The sequence below is a fragment of the Taudactylus pleione genome, unplaced genomic scaffold, assembly GCF_031769625.1.
Source record: "Taudactylus pleione unplaced genomic scaffold, aTauple2 ptg000061l, whole genome shotgun sequence".
Lineage (NCBI taxonomy): Eukaryota > Metazoa > Chordata > Amphibia > Anura > Myobatrachidae > Taudactylus > Taudactylus pleione.
In genome coordinates this window covers 13029090-13051717 of record NW_028284463.1, presented here as the reverse complement: position 1 = coordinate 13051717, position 22628 = coordinate 13029090, and the positions used below count along the sequence as shown (strand labels likewise).

At 45.9% G+C, this 22628-nt stretch overlaps 1 protein-coding gene across 1 annotated transcript; it reads left to right on the top strand.

Moving 5' to 3' along the window:
- Nucleotides 1-8705: 8705 nt before the first annotated feature.
- On the top strand, nt 8706-22530 carry AMDHD2 (amidohydrolase domain containing 2). Its single transcript, XM_088464755.1, has 11 exons — nt 8706-8974; nt 9510-9646; nt 9905-10044; nt 13142-13196; nt 13488-13700; nt 13826-13914; nt 14220-14364; nt 14781-14888; nt 17193-17261; nt 19545-19646; nt 21172-22530. The coding sequence occupies exons 1-11, from the start codon at nt 8892-8894 to the stop codon at nt 21255-21257; spliced, it is 1227 nt and encodes a 408-aa protein (XP_088320881.1). The 5' UTR covers nt 8706-8891; the 3' UTR covers nt 21258-22530.
- Nucleotides 22531-22628: the final 98 nt, after the last annotated feature.

The window sequence follows — 22628 nt, the reverse complement described above, 5'->3', positions numbered from 1 at the left end:
CATGGATAAACATTGCTATATTAGCGACCTTTACACCCGCATAAGCAGCCAAGTGTTAGTTGCCTTAGTGGGGCGTAACATAAATTAAATTACAGTAGGGAGAAGCACAAGAGGGAAGAGGGCCCTGCTCGAAAGAGCTTACAGTCTTTAACAGGAGTGACACAGAATGGGGTAGGTGGGGAGAAAGGAAGATGTAGCAGCAATATGACCGAACGGTGTAGAACCTGGTTGATTACAATAGGTACCAGCGGAATGTGAAATGGAGGTTTGTCCACACAGTGGATCCTTAACCAGGCTTGCAGGTTTATTGGTAACAGTGATAACAGCGGTAACATACACAGTGGTGACTACAGTATATCTGCGGCAATGCAGGTACTATACAGCGGTAATTGGTCTCACCTCTGAGGAGTCCTGTGGGATGCACCATGACACTCAACACAGTGACACGTGCAGGATCGCGCATGCGCTGCGACATCATCCCATCGGTGTCACAGCACAAAGGAAAAGGAGACAGTGCAGGAGCGCGCACCTCCCCAACCCCCCCCCCCCCCCTCTCGCTTAGGGCGGTCTCCAGTCACTACACTTTACATAAGCACCCTCGTATAGACCACCTGTAACCAAAGCTATGGGGTTATGCAACAGATACACAGTGAAACGTATCAACTATATTCCAGTTAACATTTTTTTCCGGTACACATGTAGTTGTGATGTCGGTTCCTCCGCTAACATCAGCAGCATTATCTTCCTTTGCTACAAAGGTTACGCTTACAGAAACTTCTCTCCACTAACTCAGGCATGAAGTGGTGCCTAACAGCATTGTGCTTGGACCGTCCATGGTAATTGGTGCTGTAGAACAATCCATTGCACCCTTGTTGCCACACTTTGTATTGATAGATACACTCAGCGTGACTAAGAAGACTTCATTCACACAAAGCCTCTTTTTAACAGAATGGGATTGTATTGCGCCGGTTCAAATCCCGACAGTGGAGGTAAGTATAGCTAACCCTCCCCCCCCAACCCACCTCTAGGGGTGCCTAACCCTAACCTCCCCCCTAGTGCCTAACCCTAACCTCCCCCCATTAGTGCCTAACCTCCCCCCTTCCCCTAGCCTCCCCCCCTAGTGCCTAACCTCCCCCCTTCCCCTAGCCTAACCCTAACCTCCCCCCTAGTGTCTAACCATAACCTCCCCCCATTATTGCCTAACACTAACCCCACCCCCTAGTGCCTAACCCTAACCTCCCCCCATTAGTGCCTAACCCTAACCTCCCCCCTTCCCCTAGCCTAACCCTAACCTCCCCCCCTAGTGCCTAACCTCCCCCCTAGCCTAACCCTAACCTCCCCCCCTAGTGCCTAACCTCCCCCCTTCCCCTAGCCTAACCCTCCCTGGGGAGTGTCTAACCCTAAGTCCCCCTGGGGTGCCCTAAACCTAACCCTCCTCCCCCATGGCTAAGCAGATGGTCACCCGTACTTACTATTATATGCTCATATGCAGTCAAATGCTTCAGAACTCATTGGACGGCGCTTCACAGTGCAGATGGACAATGACCCGAAGCATACTGCAAAAGCAACCAAAGAGTTTTTTAAGGCTAAAAAGTGGAATGTTATGCAATGGCCAAGTCAATCCCCTGACCTGAATCCGATTGAGCATGCATTTCACTTGATGAAGACAAAACTGAAGGGAAAATGCCCCAAGAACAAGCAGGAACTGAAGACATTTGCAGTAGAGGCCTGGCAGAGCATCACCAGGGATGAAACCCAGCGTCTGGTGATGTCTATGCGTTCCAGACTTCAGGCTGTAATTACCTGCAAAGGATTTGCAACAAAGTATTAAAAAGTGAAAGTTAGATTTAGGATTGTTTAGTTTGTCCCATTACTTTTGGCCCCTTAAAAAGTGGGAGGCACATATAGAAACCGTTGTAATTCCTACACCGTTCACCTGATTTGGATGTAATTACCCTCAAATTAAATCTGAAAGTCTGCAGTTAAAGCACATCTTGTTTGTTTCATTTCAAAGCCATTGTGGTGGTGAATAGAGGCCAAAATATGAAAATTCTGTCAGTGTCCCAATATTTATGCACCTGACTGTGTATATATATATATATATATATATATATATATATATATATATACAGTGATGGTAAATAAGCGGCGCTGTTGTTATTATAGAATCCAAAAAGAATGTCAATATTTTCTTTTCCTCTAACAATCCGTATTTAGATGTGAGGTTACACACACCCGGCAGCTACGAATGTCTCCAAACAGGACCACAGCTCAAAAAGTCCACAGTATAAATTATTCAAAAAGGTGAGACGTCAGCGCCATCCAGTGTAATATTGCCAAAGTGTTCCAAAAAAACATACATCTAAGAAGGATACTCCTGAAGAAGTCTGGCCAGTGGGCAACTCGGACGAAATGCTTTGAGGAATTTATGTTACTGGTGGTCCTTACTGTATTCTCGATGGTCTAAACCAGATAAGTCGTTTATCCTGATTATTAAATGTATGTTTTTTTGGATTTTTATTAAATGTGATATTTTACTTTACTACTCATTGGTACCCTATAAGTTTGGGTTTTTTTTACCTTACATCATGCCATAAACCCGTGCGAGCACTTCTGTGAATACCCCAACCAAGCCTGAGTAGTCCATTGGGTACGAGCACATTGCACTTTATGAAAATAATTTTCATGGTTTATTGGTATATATTTTTGGGTATTATTATTACATACCTTTGTGAGTTTTTTGCACATGCACTGTGCACTTTTCTTGTTTGCTGTGAATTAGCAGAAGCACTTTACATTTGCTGCTGTTATATGCATGGTTTGCACATTTAGCTCATAATCTCATTCACCATATGAGGTGTGGGTATTAAGGGCCTCATTCAGACCCATTCGCGAGCGGCTGTCCGCTCGCAAGTGGGTCGATGGTGTGCACTGCACATGCGCACGACGGAGGGAGCTCCGTCGTGCGCATGCGCGAGACGCGACGAGCAAAGGACTTTCCTTCGCTCGTTGTGTCTGATCAAAGGAGGGGTGCTGTCGATGTTGATTGACAGCACGCCCCCTTTGGTGGGCGTGCCGGGGGCGTGCCTGTCAGATGGAGGCGTTCCCAAGGGAACGCCTACTGTCTGAAGCCTCTGATAGAGCCAAAATCACTCCGGGCCTTGCGGTTGAAAAACTCAACCGCAGGCTTCTGCTCGCAGTGGCAATGGTCGCGATGGTCAAGACCATCGCGACCATCATCCTGCACGCTCGTATAGGCTGTGGGTGGTGACCCACAGCTATACGAGCGTCCAGGAGGACGCTCCATAGTTATGGAGGTGGGCCCTGATTCAGAGCGAGTGCTCTGGTCAGAGCGTCCGGCTCTGAATCAGGGCCTAAGTCAGTTAAATAGTTCGTGTTTTTATTATTATATTTTTATTCTATATATACTTTGGACTGGAGTTATAAATTTCATTGAACTGACCTTTGGAACACTTTGGCAATATTACATTGAATGGCGCTGACGTCTCACCTTTTTGAATTATATATGTATACAGTGCCTTGCAAAAGTATTCACTCCCCTTGGCTTTTTCCTTTTTTGTTATATTACAACCTGTAATTTATTTTTATTTTTTTATCTGAATTTTATGTGATGGATCTGCACAAAATAGTCTAATTTGGTGAAGTGAAATGAGAAAAATATATATAAAAAAGAATCTTTATAAATAAAATTCTGAAAATTGGCATGTGCATATGTAGTCACCCCCTTTGCTATGAAGCCCCTCAAAAGTTCTGGTGCAACCAATTACCTTCAGAAGTCACATAATTAGTGAAATGAAGTCCACCTGTATGAAATGTAAGTGTCACATGATCTATCAGTATAAATGCACCTTTTCTGAAAGGCCCCAGAGGCTGCAACACCACTAAGCAAGAGGCATCACACCATGAAGACCAAGGAGCTCTCCAAACAAGTCAGGGACAAAGTTGTTGAGTACAATTCTGGGTTGGATTATAAAAAAATATCCAAATCTTTGATGATCCCCTGGAGCACCATCAAATCCATCATCATCAAATGGAAAGAACATGGTACCACAACAAACCTGCCAAGAGAGGGCCGCCCACCAAAACTCACAGACCGGGCAAGGAGGGCATTAATCAGAGAGGCAGCACAGAGACCAAAGGTAACCCTGAAGGAGATGCAGAGTTCCACAGCAGAGACTGGTGTATCTGTGCATGTGACCACAATAAGCCGTACACTCCACAGAGCTGGGCTTTATGGAAGAGTGGCCAGAAAAAAGCCATTACTTAGTGATAAAAATAAGAAGACACGATTTGAGTTTGCCAAAATGCATGTGGGCGACTCCCCAAATGTATGGAGGAAGGTGCTCTGGTCAGATGAGACTAAAATTAACTTTACGGCCACCAAGGAAAACACTATGTCTGGAGCAAACCCAACACATCCCATCACCCCAAGAACACCATCCCCACAGTCAAACATGGTGGTGGCAGCTTCATGCTGTGGGGATGTTTTTCAGCAGCAGGGACTGGGAAACTGATTTGAGTCGAGGGAAAGATGGATGGTGCTAAATACAGGGATATTCCTGAGCAAAACCTGTTTCAGACTGGCTGTGATTTGAGAATGGGACGGAGGTTCACCTTCCAGCTTCCACCTTCAATGACACGAAGCATACTGCTAAAGCAACACTCAAGTGGTTTAAGGGGAAACATTTAAATGTGTTGGAATTGCCTAGTCAAAGCCCAGATCTCCATCCAATTGAGAATATGTGGTCAGACTTGAAGATTGCTGTTCACAAGCGGAAACCATCCAACATGAAGGAGCTGGAGCAGTATTGCATTGAGGAATGGGCAAAAATCCCAGGGGCAAGATGTGGCAAGCGACTTGCAGCTGTAATTGCCCCAAAAGGTGGCTCGACAAAGTACTGACTTTAGGGGGGTGAATAGTTATGCACGCTGAAGTTTTCTGTTATGTTGTCCTAAATGTTGTTTGATTCAAAATATAAAAAAACCACAACGTCACAGTTGTAGGCACGTTCTGTGAATGAAATGATGCACACCTTCACACAATCCATTATAATTCCAGGTTGTGAGGCAACAAAAACATGAAAAATGCAAATGGGTGTGAATACTTTTCAAGGCACTGTGTGTATATATATATATATATATATTTATTTTTTCTTTTTAATATTTATTATATAACATTTAGGGGGATACTAAATATTTGCCGGTACCCCTTTCTGGGGAATAATATGGCGCAAATAATTAATGATAAATAGGCCCCTATAATACCCCTTTTACACCGGAGCTAAAACCCGGGTTTTTGAAAGGGGAGAGGGTTGGATCGCTGGGTCCAGTGACCCGGCAATCCAACCCAGGTAACTAGCAGGGTTTAACACGGGCTCAGCCCGTGAAACCCTGCTGTGAGAACAGCGCACTCCAGGTCACGATGAACTGGAGTGCGCTCCTAGCCGGCCAATTGGTCCGGCTTCAGTGGCGCTTGGAGATGACGTCATCTCCAAGCGACCACTTTCACTCCGCAAAAGCCGGGTCTATGCAGAGCCGACTCCGGTGTGAGCGGCGCCGACTCGGGAATATCCCAAGTCGGTGCCGGCAAAATTCCGGGTCTGATCTGGATAGGAACTTTGGCCCTCATTCAGAGCCGTACGCTCTGAGCAGAGCGCACGCTCTGAATGAGGGTCGCCCTCCATAATTCTGGAGCGTCCTCCTGGACGCTCGTATAGCTGTGGGTCACCACCCACAGCCTATACGAGCGTGCAGTTTGATGGCCGCGATGGTCGTGACCATCGCGACCATCGAAACTGCGAGCCGGAGCCTGCGGTTGAGGTTTTCAACCGCAAGGCCAGGAGTGATTTTGGCTCTATCAGAGCCAAAATCACTCCCACTGACATCACTAGTGATGTCAGTGGGCCGGCTTCTGACGGTAGGCGTTCCCTTGGGAACGCCCCCGTCAGGGAGGCACGCCCACCAAAGGGGGCGTGCTGTCAATCAACATCGACAGCACGCCCCCTTTGATCAGACACAACGAGTGAAGGAAAGTCCTTCGCTCGTCGCGTCTGGCGCATGCGCACGACGGAGCTCCCGCCGTCGTGCGCATGCGCAGTGCACAACATCGACCCACTTGCGATCGGACAGCCGCTCGTGAGTGGGTCTGAATCAGGGCCTTTGTTCCAACTCCGGGTCAGACCTGGAATTTAGGTGGAAAAGGGGTATTTGTTAGATCTGTACCACTATATATAAGCGACGTGTAATACATACCTTAGGGCAGTGGCTCCCAAACTTTCTTGAATCACGGCACCCTAGAGTATCAGCTTCTTTCACGGCACCCCTAGGTCTAAATGTTCTTATTGAGAACTTCAGAAAAAATTATTAAATTAAGTAAACTGTGCTTATAGGCAGCAGCGGCTCCTGTCCTCTTACCCGCCGCTGCAGGGGCGCCGAGAGGGAGGGAGGGGCGGATACTAATTGCCCGGGCTTACTGGAGGGGCCCGGTGGGGGCCCTGGTCCGGCACCGTTTCCCCTCCCTCTTACGTCACAGCAGGCCAGCACACGCTGCTGTGTGCTGGGCCACACTGGGAGACTGCAGGTGGCTGCTAAAGCAGCAGTCGGAGCAGTCTCCTATGCCTATAGAGGGAGCGATCACGCTGATCGCGCCCCCCATTGGCTGTGCACTGGGCTGAGAGGCACACAGCGCCCCCTTTTTTCTAAGGGGGTGTGGCTACGCCTTCCACGATTAGGCCACACCACTGTCACCTGGGCCCGGTGCGGCTGTCGGCGGCCCTGGGTCCCGGCGCCTACGCAATGAATCAGGTAGGCGCCGGGACCATTGCATGCGCGTGAGTGTCGGTGGCGCCGCGCATAACACCAGCTTCTGGGGACTGCATTGTTTGCAGCCCGGAGCCCTGAGGAAGCCGCTATCTGTTAATCGTAGCCTGGACTGTCAACACCAGGGGGAGGAGACACCTCCCCGAGGCTGCCTGTCCTGTGCGGGATTGGGAGGTGGTGCTTCCAATGGAGAGCCACCTCCAGTCACAGTGTAGTCACTGAAGTGGAGGATTTTACTGGGGGAGGGGGGGGTCTTTGCAGCCTGGCAACCTATAGGTAAAATCTGCTACTTCTGTGATCCTTATGCTGCCCATCCACTAGGCGATTAAACCTAGCAATGGAGCAATAACGACGGTCGTTATCGCTCCATCGCTTGGTAATCGCCCGCAAATCGGGCAGTAAAAGGTTAAAAACAACTAGCGATGCGCACGCCCGCTGGTCGTTTTTAACATCAATCATCGCCCGAGCATGACGGTCAACCTGACGACCGCTGTCAGGTTACCATGTTCGGGGATGATTGATCTGCATACACTGAACGTTCAATGTATGCACTTCACCCCGCAGGACACGACGGCATCGTAATCGTGCCGTCGTTCCCGCATCGTGTAATGGATGGGCAGCATTTATGGTGCATACACACGGTAAGATTTTTCTTCAGATCTGAACGATAACGATTTTAAAAATCGTTCATATCTGAAGGAAAATCTGACATATCTGAACGATGAACGATGCGCGTTCCCGATGGTCAGATAACGATATCTGACATCTGAAGTGTTTGCAGTCAGTTTTAGACGATTTCAGTCATTTTATGGTGCATACACATGGTCAGAATTGTCAGATGAACGATCTGAATGATTTGATGAACGATTTGACCAACGATTTGAACTATAAACGATTTTTGACTGCATTAAAATGAATGGAATCGTCCAAATCTGACTGCAAACACATCAGATGTCAGATATCGTTATCTGACCATCGGGAACGCGCATCGTTTATCGTTCAGACATGTCAGCTATGTCAGATTTTCCTTCAGATATGAACGATTGAACGATTTTTTAAATCGTTATCGTTCAGATCTGAAGAAAAATCTGTATTATTGCACATCATTTGTTCACATATTTTATAATTGGCAGCCACCACCACTGGTTTTATCTATTACATTGACCATAAATTATTTTATTTGATCCTGGACAACAATCAATCCGTGACACCCCTGCAAGTGGCCCAAGGCACCCAGTTTGGGAACCACTGCCTTAGTGAATGACAGACTAATGTAGGTCGCATACCGGGACCAGATACAGACAGCGAGTAGCTGATGAAGACAGGAGAGAAATCCCACCCAACCAACATAGGCTGCCGGCGCTCTGGTATATAACAGAACGTAACTGCGCCTCTGTTGCCAAACAATTGCACTATAACTGTAGGTTACATAGCGCTTATGATGTCTGTGGCTGTGCGCCCCGAGGTGGCCACCATCTGCCCTCTGGTGGCCACACTGTGAATTACAACCCACTAATATTTCTTCCAGTCTCCTGATCTAAACTTTTCATTATATTATAGTGCAACAATTTAATGCAGGCAGCTAGAAAATATTGTATAATCACCCTCCATTGCGTCAATGATGGTCAATTGCATAAATGATGCTGCATGTAAACCGACTGAGTCTGAACCAGAGAAGCATATGGTCCAGTAAGCAGTAAACCTACAGATACAGGAACAGCATAAAATGACTGAACTTATAACACATCTACTGCAAAAAAAATGATATAAATATATATTATTATTGTTTTTTGTGGCAATGACCTTCTCAAGATGGCTGCGGTGACTGGCCTTTTAAAAATGGCTGTCTCAGTCCTCCATGTCACGTGACCAGTAGCTGGGGGATATCCTGTCACCTGATCTGAGCTCATCATGTGACTCCTATGTTCTTTTGTGGAGAGAACAGAATAGTAGTACTACAGGAATGAACGGGAGCAATGAGTGAGGACTATGGAGCAGGTGTGATGGTCAGGTGAAAGCTACAGTCCTGGTTATTGGCCCATTATTAGGAGATGCCCTCCAACAAGTCAGTGTCTGATGCCCCCATCACCCAGTTCAGGAACTGCAGGATCCTCAGGGACCATAAGCTGCAGTGGTGAGTGTGCCTCCTGCAGTCTGTGTGGTGTGGTTTATATAAACCTATTTATTTATGTCCTATCTATCTATCTATCTATATATATATATATATATATATATATATATATATATAAAATCTCTACCCTCCAACATGACCCGTTCCATTAGGTGCAAAACTCTCTGCTCCTGGACTTTCCACCTAATGTATGATTGCAATCACCTGTGTTGAACTAGTTAACTGATGAGACAGGTGTTTCCCCACAGGTGACTGCAATCATACATTGAGAAGGAATTCCAGGAGCAGAGTATTTTGTACCTAATGGAACGAGTCATGTTGGAGGGTGTGTGTATATATATATATATATATATCTACACACCTTAGAGGGCACTAGAAACCAATCATAATTTGCTATATGTATTAAAAAATACTTTTTAACTGGAAAATCCTCTTTTGGATGTTTTTAACATTTGGCCTTTGGGTGTGCGGGCCCACATGAAGTAGTACAGCTCAGTCAGGGGTATGTAGTAACTGCTCTGTCTCTCACTCCTAATAGGGAGGATCTGTGGGTGCGACAGGGGAAGATTCTAGACCCCGAGAAGCTTTTCTTTGATGAGAAGGGGGCGGCTGACGTCCAGGTGGACTGTGAGGGGAGAATCATTGCACCAGGATTCATTGACACCCAGATCAATGGTAAGAGTGTCTAGTCCAGAAGAGGTTTCCATCTGCTTATCAACATGTCCAGCCTGAGCTGGTTCAGCAGAGCCATAATGTTTTGCTCCTGTTTTCTTGAGGTCAGATTATTCCTGCTGGGATACAATTGGGGAAAACAGGAGCAGAACATTATCACTCTGTCGGTGGTGGGTCTGCTCTCGGTTATGAATGTGGGTAACGGGCACACACCTTCACCCACAGGTTAATGTGGTCCTTTTCCTGCCTTTCTTACATCAGGAGGGTTTGGTGTGGACTTTTCACAGGAAACAGATGATGTGAGACCTGGGCTTTCTCTGGTCGCTGGGAACATCCTGTCTCATGGAGTGACCTCTTTCTGCCCAACCCTGGTGACCTCCCCGGCCTCTGTCTACCACAAGGTGCGAAAATTGACTTATTTACAGTGACTAAATGTTTACATAATAGTAGTGATATGCTGCGTACAATGCGATTCACAAAGAGGAATATTTTTATTTTTTTATTTTTATGTTTGTTTTATTGTAATTTTGCTTTTCCTTTTATTTTTTTTGTGTGTGTGTTTGACATTGTCACTGTATTGGTGCTATAAACTGTGGGCTTGATTCAGACCCGTCCGCTCGCTGGCTAAAAGGGTCCGGCTACTTAAATCATGCGCTCACACTGCGTCGCGTAAAGCCGCCCACTAAGTAATAGCGAGCGGCCGCACTATGCGCTGGCACCTGTATAAAGACGCCCCTTTGCCACTCGCGACACACGTCATCTCCGGCAGTTGTAGGATGAATCGGGAACATTGAGAGCCATCGGAGCTGCTCGCAGCGCTTGTGGTAGCCTTTTCCCACCACAACATTGCCAGCAGTTCAGGCTAAAATACAACCCAGTCACGTGTGTAATGACGCTACTTTGCTAATTATGCACACCCATTAAACGCCGTTCTGACGGTCGGGCACGCCTGCGTTCGCACATCCACACCCCTGTTTACAAGCACCTTCCCCTGTTACCACCCACAAACGGCGCTATCTGTCACTCAAAATAGCGGCCCGACTGTGGGCTATGGGCGAGCACTTTCCCATCGCAATGACTGGTTTGCGCACGCGCATTGCGGCTCATATACATGCGCAGATTGCGAAAAATCGCTCAATGTGAGCGCAGCATAGCGTCCGGGTCTGAATCAGGCCCTGAGTGTATTAGGTATTCCTCTAGCCTAGTCGGGTCTATAAATCCTGTTTATAAATGTATACACTGGACCACTAGTGGAACAATCAGGAATTGCCTGTTTCACCTCCCCAGGATAGTTGTGTTTCCCGTAGCCTCCTCCCTTTGCCATAGAGATCCACGGCTCCAACCTCGTAACATACCATCTGTATAAAATAAAGAGAAAATACTTATCCTACTATAGCAGTAATGCTACAGCTGCAATTCTCTTTAAAATGAGGGATGATTTATTAGCTAAAGTCCCTCTGGTCAACTTGACGACGCTCGTCATGGTTGGCATGTTCAGAGATAGGAAGTCGGGCTCCTGTGCTGAATGATCAGTGAACGCCGTTCAGTGCGGGCACCGCGGCGACCTGAAGGTCTGAACCTAGATGGTCAGTCTTTCAGGTCGTCTAGTGGATAGGCCCCTAAAGAAGAAACATTAATTTGTTAATTTTTCCTTCTGGTTTGACTCAAGCTGCTAATAATGTTTAGCTGTTTGTGAAGTGTCATGTGATCGCCATGGAAGCCACAGTCACATGACCTGCGTGAGAAAAGCGTCTTTGGAATGCCAATACCTAAAACCTGTCCCCCTTCGTCTTCTGCCATCACATGGCCACCAAGGGGCTTCCCAACTGACTGGCTCAGCCCAAGAAATATCCTGGATATATCAGCTTCATATTCTTAAAAAAAAAAAAAAATCTTATATATGATATTGCACCTTTTTTAAATTGTATTTTTCATGCACTTCGGCCACTGCCACCCTAGCTCGGGGTGTGTGGTCTTCCCACAAAACTCATGGATGGCAGCCATGGGTGGCATGTGGTTACTTAGAATTCCGGAGCTTGTGATTGTTACCCAGGTGTTCCTGTAAGACAACATTGCCCTGACATTAATGTGACCGCTAAATAATGTCACCTGGACCTCTGTTAGATCTATCACTGGGGTACACACCACTAATGTAGACTTTTGCAGACAGACAATGGTCTCCCTGCTTCCTGCTACTCGCTGTACAGATGACCCTGGGTGATTGGGACAGTGTAGCTCCTAGCAGTTGTCCATAACTAGCTTTTGTGCAGCTTTATTGATGCCTTTCATAATGACTTTATGGCATTTTGACCTTTGATACTGGAGCACGTGCCAGGAACTGGGGTGCGGGCAGCTGATTTGTCCATCTGTCCTTCTCTCCCTATTATTCACTTCGCTTACATTATGTTCTGACATATTCCTTTGTGTAAATAAATAAGTGTGTAATAAACATACATAGGGCGGAATTCAATTGTTTTACCGCGCCCTATCTTCCGTCTAAAGTGACTGGAGATTGCGGGGCGCTATTCAATTGATGCCAATTATCGCGCTGATCGCGCCCATAGAGGTCGGGTTTAGCCGCGTAAAACAGCTAAACCAGTCCAAAGTGCTGGGCGCGATCGGGTAACTCTTTGCGAATTTCAGCTCGCCACCCCCAGAGGGTGTGCGCTGAAATGCCGGCGCCGGCAGCTTATCGTGCCCGGCAGAAGCAACAATTTAATAGCTCCATCGGGTGCGAGGGGGGGGGGGGGGGTCTCCATGTGAGATCGCCTAACAGAGTTTCTGTAACGTCCAATTCCCGGAACTGGGAAAGTCCTTATATAACGCGCTTCACACTGTCTTCCCGTTCTTGCGTTCACACAGACTCTACGCAAACAGACACACAATAAATGTTGTGCAGCACATATATGTAAGCCCGGATGTATGTGCACTCCTGGCCTGGACCATACACGTGTCCAGGGACCTTTATAGGACTCATTATATGCCTTCAGTAAGGTTGGTGGAGAGCAGCAAAACATAATTCTTGTTCCTCACAGCAATATAAATACAGTATATAAATATAGTACACACTCCGTATGTGGTCATCTTTTATTTAAAAAATAACAACAAAAAATCTCTTCATATATAATCTAAATATCTCTTGTTCATTGCATGGGATGAGAGATTAATTTTATAAATCACATGCGTCATGTTTATAGCATGGAATGAGAGGGTTATTAATAAATAACATGTCATGTTTATTGCATGGATAAGAGAGTCATAAATAATGTGTCACATTTATTGCATGGGATGAGAGTCATTTATAAATAACATTGGTCATGTTTATAGCATGGGATGAGAGGGTCATTTATAAATAACATGCGTCACGTTTGTTGCATGGGATGAGAGAGTCATTATAGAACCGTGTACTATATAACATTCTCCAGGACAATAAGTGTAAATGGCAGAGCTGGGAAATGGACAGAAATGTGTAGACCAAATGCTTTGTTTCTTTGACAGGTGCTGCCTCAGATATCTGTGACGGATGGCGGGCCGCACGGAGCCGGAGTGTTGGGTAATTAAGTTCCGTCATACAAAACGATTACACCCTCTCCACTTCTTCTATATACATCACGCCCGACAACTCTCATCATCCACAGATGGTGGAGGTTCCCTCAGCTTCTGCTTACAGGAGAAACTGGTCTTTTCCTATACGTAGGAGGTCTCCTCAGCTTCTCACTTAGATGAGGCCTATGACTTGCTCAGGGCAGCGTTAGATGTTCCCGTACACAGAATACCTGACATCTCTTTCTAGATGCGTCTGGTCACCGCACTGTTTTTTGTCCTGTGATTCTTCTGGCTGCAGGTGTCCACCTGGAGGGTCCATACATCAGCTCTGAGAAGAAGGGAGCCCACCCCGGTCATTGTCTGCGCTCCTTCAGTGAGAAGGGTTTCTCCGAGCTCCTGGACACCTATGGGTCGTTGGACGGAGTCAGCATTATCACACTGGCCCCTGAAATGGGACGTAGCCAGGAGGTGATCACGGAGCTGGTACAGCGTGGCATATGTGTCTCCCTAGGTATGGGCCTATGCTATTCTATAGCCCATAGAGAAAGTAATGTGATATTGAGTCATAATGACCATGTATTATTTTTTTTCAGTTTTATTAACGTCTTACAGATAACGTTATCTGTATGTCCTCAGGGCACTCCGTGGCCAATCTGTCCCAGGCTGAAGACGCTGTAAGCTGCGGGGCCTCGTTTATTACGCACCTTTTCAACGCCATGCTGCCGGTACGTGAGTCTTAGCAGCCTATCGCCTTCAGTGTGGCCATTAGGGCACTTTGTCTGTACGTTCTGCTGCTGTCACCTAGACTTCTATACCGTATGACTGACTGTGGGGGTCTATGTACTAAGCTTTAGAGAGAGCTAAAGTACCAACCAATTGGCTCCTAACTAATTTTTTAAACAGTCTGTAAAGTGACAGGAGCTGATTGGTTGGTACTTTATCTCCGTCCACTTTATCTCTCCTAGGCTTGGTACATTGACCCCCGTGTCTGATAATGCACTAACCATGAACCCTGAACCGTCCGTTACAGTTCCACCACCGCGATCCTGGCATTGTGGGGTTACTGACGAGTGATCGTGTCCCAGCCGGCAGGACGGTTTATTATGGGATGATTGCAGACGGCATCCACACCAATCCTGCCGCTCTTCGGATAGCCCATCGCGCACACCCCAATGGTGAGTCGCTGCCATATTAAGGGGAGGGCGTTCCCGGGGGGCTTAGCATTACCCCAAGAAACGTTGATCAAAAGATGGCAAGGTCCTTCCTTTCATATTCTATATTATACAGCGTAGCTTGTAGACTATATACACACAGGTCACATACACACAGACATGATCAGCTAGTATATCTTCCCCAGTCACCGCTAAAGAACTTGGGGGTGGCATTGGCTGGAAAGATGGTGGTAATTTTGTTAATGTAATATGTGCGGAGCTCCAAATTCTAATTAAAGAATCTTAAATCCCAATCATGTCCTGTGAGTGAGTGAGTGTATGTGTATTTTGCCAACTCCTCTATTCTCTTACTGTGTGGGGCACATTCCCACCCATAACCAGATCCCTATCACAGTATACCTTGTTGCTGTGTGTTCCAGGCCTGGTCCTAGTGACGGATGCCATTACAGCCATGGGCCTTGGGCCTGGGAGACACCCTCTCGGTCAGCAGGAAATACTCATTGATGGGTTAAATGCATATGTGGCTGGTAAGTAGTGCAATGTGCCAGTTTGTATATGAGTAGCTGTTGTATATTATAGTAGGGGTAGGAAACCTGTGGCACTACACATACCAGCATGCCTTGCAAGAGTTTTAGCATGCCCTAACAGCAAAACTGTGGCAGAGCATGCTGGGATGTATAGTTCCATAGGTTGCTTACCCCTGTATTGGGTACCTTTTTGTGTCTTGTATACAGCGACTCTGAGCTCCATGTTCATGTGTCATGAAATTCTCATCCTATCATATTACATCACCTCATGGTGCTCTGTAATAGCCCGAGCAGCCCCAGTTACCTCATGTATTGTGATACTTTATCTGCTGAAGGCAAAGTGTTGTTTGCCATAGTGCACAGGACGACCGCCTCCTTAGTTATAGCACCCCAGCAGGGACAAGGGGAGTGATGCCCAAGCCTTTGTTGCAGGAGAGCCACGTGAGCTGGCACTTGTACCTAACGGCCCATCGCAAAATATGGTGAGCTGAGAGGTCCGACAGGAACCTCCTCAGATGGTGAAGAGAATCTTAAAGATAACATTATTAGACCTTACCAAGTGCACTGGTATTTACTAACCGTACAAAAAAATATACATATATATTGTCACAAAGAACATTTACACTATTGCTGTGAGGAAAAAAGTTCAGATTTATTCACTCAAATGTTATTTTTTGTGTTAAAGCTGATCCATTCTATAGGTATAAATAGAATATTGATCTGTTCCTGGCAGTATTCAGCGGTTTCCTGGCGTGTGATTTATTTTCTTCTTTAGTGCTTGGTTTTGTTTACTCGCTTCATGTTACGTTTGGCTCGTATGCTGCGATATACATTAGAGCATACAGTATGTATACAGTGATTCCTGTTGCCAGATGTCTACATCTGCCCTGATCTATACGAGACTTGAATTGAACCTTGTGATCATTTCCCGCCTACGCGATCAGTGGGTTGGAACCAACGTTTGGCAACTTGATGCGTGCGGGCAGCTCTGGCACTGCCCAGTCATGTGATCAGAACCAATTATAACTAATAACATAACTGAATCATTGAGCAAAGTGCACGTATTTGTGTATATACTCCGGAGAATTACTGTGTGAGGAGCATTTATTCCATAAAAAGAAAACCTAACATTCATTAGAAGATTAACCTGTGTGTGAGTGAGTAAAAAGGTAAAAAAATAAATATATATTATATGGGGTACTTAATATATATTATTATATGGGATGTAGTTATGAGACCGGCAGCCGCAATGCCGCCGGTTTAAACCCCGACTGGGAAGTCAGACAAGGGATTTAAGATGGGCTTCTGAATACCGACCCCTATATCTTAATCCCGACGCTGGAATCCAGAAGGACGGCTGAAGGGTTCGGTTTAGGTAGCATAGCGGGGTTAGGGTTAGGCACCCCTAGGGGGGAAGGTAATGGTTTAGGCGTGAAGGGGGGAGACTTTGGGTTTAGGCACTAACTGGGAGGATTAAGGTGCGGGGCGGGAAGGGTTAGGCTTAGGCTACAAGAAGGGAGGTTTGACCATAGGCATCCCAACAGCCGGCATTACGATAAAAATGTTATATGTGTATATATATGTATGTGTGTATATATATATATATATGTATGTATGTATGTATGTATGTATGTGTGTGTGTGTGTGTATATATATATATATATATATATATATATATATATGTATGTGTGTGTATATATATATATATATATATATATATATATATATATATGTATGTGTGTGTGTGTATATATATATATATATATATGGTACAAAAGTTCGGCACTCAGGCGAAAAATGCAAAGGACAGGGTGCCTTCCTAAATAGTCAATACAAAATACAATGCTCCTCCTGTGTGAGGTATGGAGACCCCCCAGGAACAGAACAAAACAGAGGAGGCACTCCCTTTTGAAGTAGAAAAAAAATGTATACTTATAACATCTTGAAGTTCAGTACAGAGGCATGTCAACGTTTCAAGGTCCACAGTCCTGACGAAAAGGTCCACGGACCTTGAAACGTTGACATGCCTCTGTACTGAACTTCAAGATGTTATAAGTATACATTTTTTTTCTACTTCAAAAGGGAGTGCCTCCTCTGTTTTGTTCTGTTCCTGGGGGGTCTCCATACCTCACACAGGAGGAGCATTGTATTTTGTGTAGATAGATAGATATTCTGGTAATTAAGGTACAAATGCTGTTATATAGATCTTTTCATAAGAACCGTCTCCAGCAATAATAATCCTGTCTGTACAATAAGTGTCTGTGAATGCTGCCTAGTAAGCTGTGTTCCCTTCCCCCATGCCAGGTACCCATACGCTGGCGGGCAGCATCGCTACCATGTCTATGTGTGTAAAGCACTTCCATGAAGCCACAGGTGAGTTACAGATACAATATTACACTGTGACCTCCTGTGATATGTTACCTATTAGCGGCTTGTTATGTACAGTAGTATAGAACTGCGCTTACCCCAATTCACGCAGGTGTTGTAGCCTCCTAGAGAAGCTGCCAATCATGCCAGTGCCCGGGTGTCTATAAAGGGTTTTTGTATTGCGGTATAAACACCCTGGTCAGCGTCTGTGCACCATTGTGATTCTCTGTACAGACACTGCTCCGTATATTGGTCACACTGCTGGGCATACATGATATTGTGCATTGACAGCTGAGATGATTAGACACATTGGGCATATTGGTGATTACTGTACTCATCTAATATCATTCAGCCCTCCTGACCTTCACTTACCAGATAGCCGCCATCCCGTCCCGTCCCCTCGGTCGCCATCCCGTCACTCTCATCTTTACACGTTGGGTATGAAGGTACCTTACTCTATAAGGGGCCCATTTAGCATTCACTATTTGCTGGGGTTGCCCCGAAAAACACCCATTTTCGGGAGCTATCCGCAAATATTTAGTATCCCCGGATGTACTATGGAGGAACCACGGCATGTCTCCGATATTTGTTGTCCCTCCATTTCCTCCAGCACTGTAACCCCTATAGGTTTCTATGGGAGATGTGATGCTATCCGATTTACCGAGTTCCGGAATGCGAATCCGTCTGAGGACGGCGCTGTGCTGCTGCCATAGCCCGAGAGCTACATATTGCAACACTAACAGTGAGAGGGTTCAGGAGGAGGCAATGGCCGCCGCGCAGGAGTAAGGAGACTGTCCCTTCACTCCGAGCACCTGACGGGGATGGGCTCCTTTTGGACCCTCCTGTTCCTGCAGGGGTATACATACACACATATATACACACCGGTGCTAAGACCGCATCTTGCAATGCGATGATCTGGGCCAGTAACAAGCCCAGATCGCAATGCGATTGTTGATAAATGGGCCCCTTAGTGAGGATCATTGGTAGACTTTACATGGACCTAGCTGATACAATGAGGGCCAGTCATACCTGTCACCAGCATCCAATTACAGCAGCTTTCTTAAACTGGGTACGCACTAGACGATACATTGGACGATTTTGTCGTTTTGAGGCGAATCGGAATATCAAATCGTCCATTGTGTACGCACTATTGCGCGCTCCCGCACATTTCTCGTCGGATCTTCAGACCGGCCTGCATTGCAGGCCAATCTGGAGATCTGGCGGCTGACGCCATTGTTCTGGATACGGCGGGAGAACAACATATCTGCACGGATCGCCCCGTATACCATGCTGTCGCTGGGTACACACATTGTCTAGTGTGTACCCAGCTTTACACTCCTGCCAGTAGCCCCTACAGCACTGACCTGACCTTGCATGCACCTGGTGAAGGCTATACTGACCTGTAACACTGCACTAGTTCTGTTCTCCACATAATACATTTGGGGAAATAAACTTGCTGTTGCTCCCGTTGTTTATACTGTATATTACGTGTTATTGGCTTTTTAGAAGATATTAACTTGTTCATTCAGCTCTTCTAATGCTGGAGAGTATTATTTACCAACTCTCATTCAAGTCCATTGATTTATCAGACCATATATTAAAGCTCTTTTAATGTGAAAGTTCAGTTACACAAACATAAGACTGATAGGAGAGCTATGGATAGACTGGGGAATAGAAGTCAAACAGTGGCACCTCTACTAAATGGTGAGCTCTGCAAGCACCGCAGGGAACTTGGTAAGGTCTTATAACTATCATATTTTCCACCATCATCTTTTAATAGTTACATCAGACAAGCACATAGGAGCGCAGAGTATTAGCAGAGGGCTTGAATCAAAGACGGACGCAATGGCCACTTTTACACAGATTTTGTTCCCGATTGTACAGCACAATGGAATATGCTGGCGCTATAGAAGTAACTGTTAATACAAAATAAGTACTGTGCCTGAAATTGGGACAAATGAGTTCCCATGTGTGGCCAGCTTTAGTTTGTCCGTGAGTGAGGGAGTTCCTCTCTATAGCAGTGCTTCTCAAATCCAGTCCTTGGGACACTCTAGCAGTGCAGGTTTTCCAGGTCTCCTCACAGAATTACAAGGGAAGTAATTAGCACAACCTGTGGATCTTTAAAAATGTGTCCGTCAATAAAGAATACACGTGTGCGCCAGCAAGGGTGTTTGGAAAACATGTGCGGCCAGCAGTGTGTCCCGAGGACTGAATTTGTGAAGCCTTGCTCTATATGTCTAGGAGTCTGTGCACAGTAGTAATACAGCGTCCTCCGGTGTCTCCTGGCAGGTTGCACGGTGGAAGAGGCTCTAGAAGCGGCGTCTCTTCATCCAGCACAAGTCCTGGGCCTACAGCACCGCAAGGGAACTCTGGATTTCGGGGCAGATGCAGGTAGAGCATTGACGTGAAATGACACTGATGACATCTGTGACGGCAAACTTGGCATTTAAGGGACTAGAAGCCTAATGCCCGTATTCAATTTGGAGCGAAAAGTCCGTCATCTGAGGTTTTGCCAGCGAAAAAGTATCGCACACGTCCCCGCGTATCCCCGTATTCAATTGCAAATGTGCGAAAACGGGACCCATCGAGATCGGCGAAAAGTTCTCAGTTTTGGGGAAATCAGCCTGACACCCCACCAAAAGATGCTCTGACATGGGGGTTCACTATGGGTACCCCCAATTAGCCCTGCTGAAGTTATTTGGGGTCTTTGAATGGTCTCAATAGGCGCTATTTGGTGACAGTGGTGAAGAATAGCCGTTAGCAATTTTTTTGGGGGGAAATAAGTAGTTCCATCAAATTTGGGGTACATGAAAATGGTTGCAAGCATATTTTAAAGTTGGTACAGTCGAGCATTAAATATCGTCAAAAATGCACCTTCAGCAAGCACCTGTAATAAAAAAAAACAAAAAAAACACCCCCATACTTCCAGACCCCCCCCCCCCCCAAAGTTTTTTATTTTGTACCCCAATTTTTATTTTTTTTTCTCGCCCATTTTGTCAAAGTGCCGCAATTTTGCACCCCAAAACCCCGGTCCTGCACTTTTTTCCACTGGGTATTCATAGGCAAAACTTTTTCGCTGGTTACAAGGCACAAACTTTTCGCACCAGCGAAAAGTCGGACAAACTGAATACGGGGATAAAATGTCATCGGTGAAAAAGTATAGCTGAAACTGACTTTTCGCTCCAATTTGAATTGCCTTAAATGTGTAATGGTGCGTACACACTGGGCGATAAAGTAGACGACTTAACGATATCGTTCAGTCGTCCACTTTATCGTCCATTTTTGACCCCAAAAAGATGAACGATAACGACGCGCGTTCCCGCGGGTCGTTCGTCATCGGGCTGACATGCAGGCCAACCTGACGATCTCGTCAGGTTGCTGCATGTCAGGGAATGGGGGAGAGAGCCCGGCGCTGAACGATATCGTTAATGATATCGTTCAGCGGCTGTGCTCAATGTCATGAACGACATTGAACACAGCCTGCCGGGGACAACACTACATGATATCGCTCAGGGAGCATATCGTGTAGTGTGTACCCACCATAAGACTGAGCATAAGAAGTTACTTGGTATGATGATTCCATATTGCTTACTAGCACATAATTGTACAGAAATGTAAGTGAACCACAGAAAAATGAACAAGATGGGCTTTATGTAATATAAATTCCTGGCTTCCCCTGGTGACTGACCTGAGGATTCCAGGATGGGTGAGCGTGTTAATGTTTCCGATGCCTCACTGAGCCAGCAGATGCCACTAACCCACATGTAGGCATGGCAAGCAGACTAAAGGAGACAGACAAGAACCTCTATTGCAGAAAATTACATTTAATCCATAGGCAAATTTTAGTTTTGAGTCCAAAAAGTGTTTTTGTTTTGTTTGTTTTTTTTCTTTCAATCTTACTCTCCCTCATTTCCAGATTTTGTGCTGCTGGATGACAATCTGAACGTGAAATCGACCTACATCGCAGGACAGGGTGTATGGAATTCCTTGGCTGTGTCCTAGGATGCGGCAATGTGATGACTTACCTGGGTTCATTGCCCTGGCCACTCCTCCGTCATTGTGCCTTACAGACTATTTGCTAATGATTCTTTGGTGCATGGTCTTATATTGGCCACAAGATGTCGCCAGAGTGCTGATTACACCAGTGATGCCAGGGGCCGCGCCCCTCATTTCTCTTTATCAAACCCCCTTTACGTTCTGCAACAAGAAGGGGTTACTTGAGTAAGTGGGAGTTTGATAGAAGATGAGGTGCTGTAACTGTGACATAGTCGTAAAGCCATCAATATAATTCAAAGCAATAAAAGTGACTTCCACATAGTGGGGGCTGCCATGTAAAGCAAATGTAAAATGTGTAGAGTGATTTAGAGATGGTAAGGAGACGAGTCCTAGACCAACTGTATGTCGCAGTGGGGCCGATTTAGCACACATTATTTGCGGGTTACCCGGTATGTTTTCTGGGGGTACCTGCAAATATTAAGTATCATCCATACGCAACATCTCCAATATATGTTGCGTTCTCTCCATTTCCGACAACAGAAGCAGTCCCCATAGGTTTCTGCCAGGCTGTCGGATTTACCAAGCTTGGCCCCAGCAGCCAACGCCATCTTCAGGCCGCTGTAACCTACGGCAGTATCGCTGAGTCCCGATAGAGAAGCGATCACTTCTAACAAATCACAGGGAGTCTCCTTTCGGAGCCACTGTCCCTGGATGTGATTTCTAATACATTTGTGTGAAACCTAATTTATTGCCGTGAATAGTGGCAATAAGAGATTACAATTATCAGGTTTAAAACCTGATAATAAATATGTCCCATTGTGAGAATAAAGCTGTCCAGTATTTCCAGGCTACATGCCAGTATTTACGCTTTGCACTTCTTGCATTACAACATGGTCTGTCCAGGGGGCTAATTTGCACCCTTAAATTTACTCCCAAATCTATACGAGACCCTTAGTTGAGTGATATTCTGGTGCTAATGAGTACACCCATTGGCTAAAATGGGGCACATTCCTTTACACTCTCTTTAGGCCTAAGTCCTCTGTATGGCGCGACGTACTGTGGTTTACCTGTGTGACAGCGTCGCTGATCCTTCCAGAAACATCTGCGACACTCCTACTCAGGGTTTCTGGAAGTCACACAGGCGGCCATTGCGCTGTCCTTCATAATCACACTAAGCTGTTATAGCGCTTTGTGTATTGCAGTTTTCATACATTCTTACTATCTGTATTAGACACTATGTATAACAAATGAAGAAAAATAAAATTGTCACTAAAAGTTGTATTTTTTAGAGGGGAATTACACTGTACTGGGCCTAGTCTATGACTGACTTGCACATTGTGTGAGCTATGAGGACAGTGCGTGCGTGATGGCAGGACT

Bases quoted from the DNA above. Each gene is read 5' to 3' on its own strand.
- AMDHD2 (XM_088464755.1), top strand. From the start codon at position 8,892: ATGCCCTCCAACAAGTCAGTGTCTGATGCCCCCATCACCCAGTTCAGG. The intron at 10,045-13,141 runs GTGCGAAAATTG...TTTCTTTGACAG, and splicing joins CGGCCTCTGTCTACCACAAG to GTGCTGCCTCAGATATCTGT. The intron at 13,197-13,487 runs GTAATTAAGTTC...TTCTGGCTGCAG, and splicing joins GCACGGAGCCGGAGTGTTGG to GTGTCCACCTGGAGGGTCCA.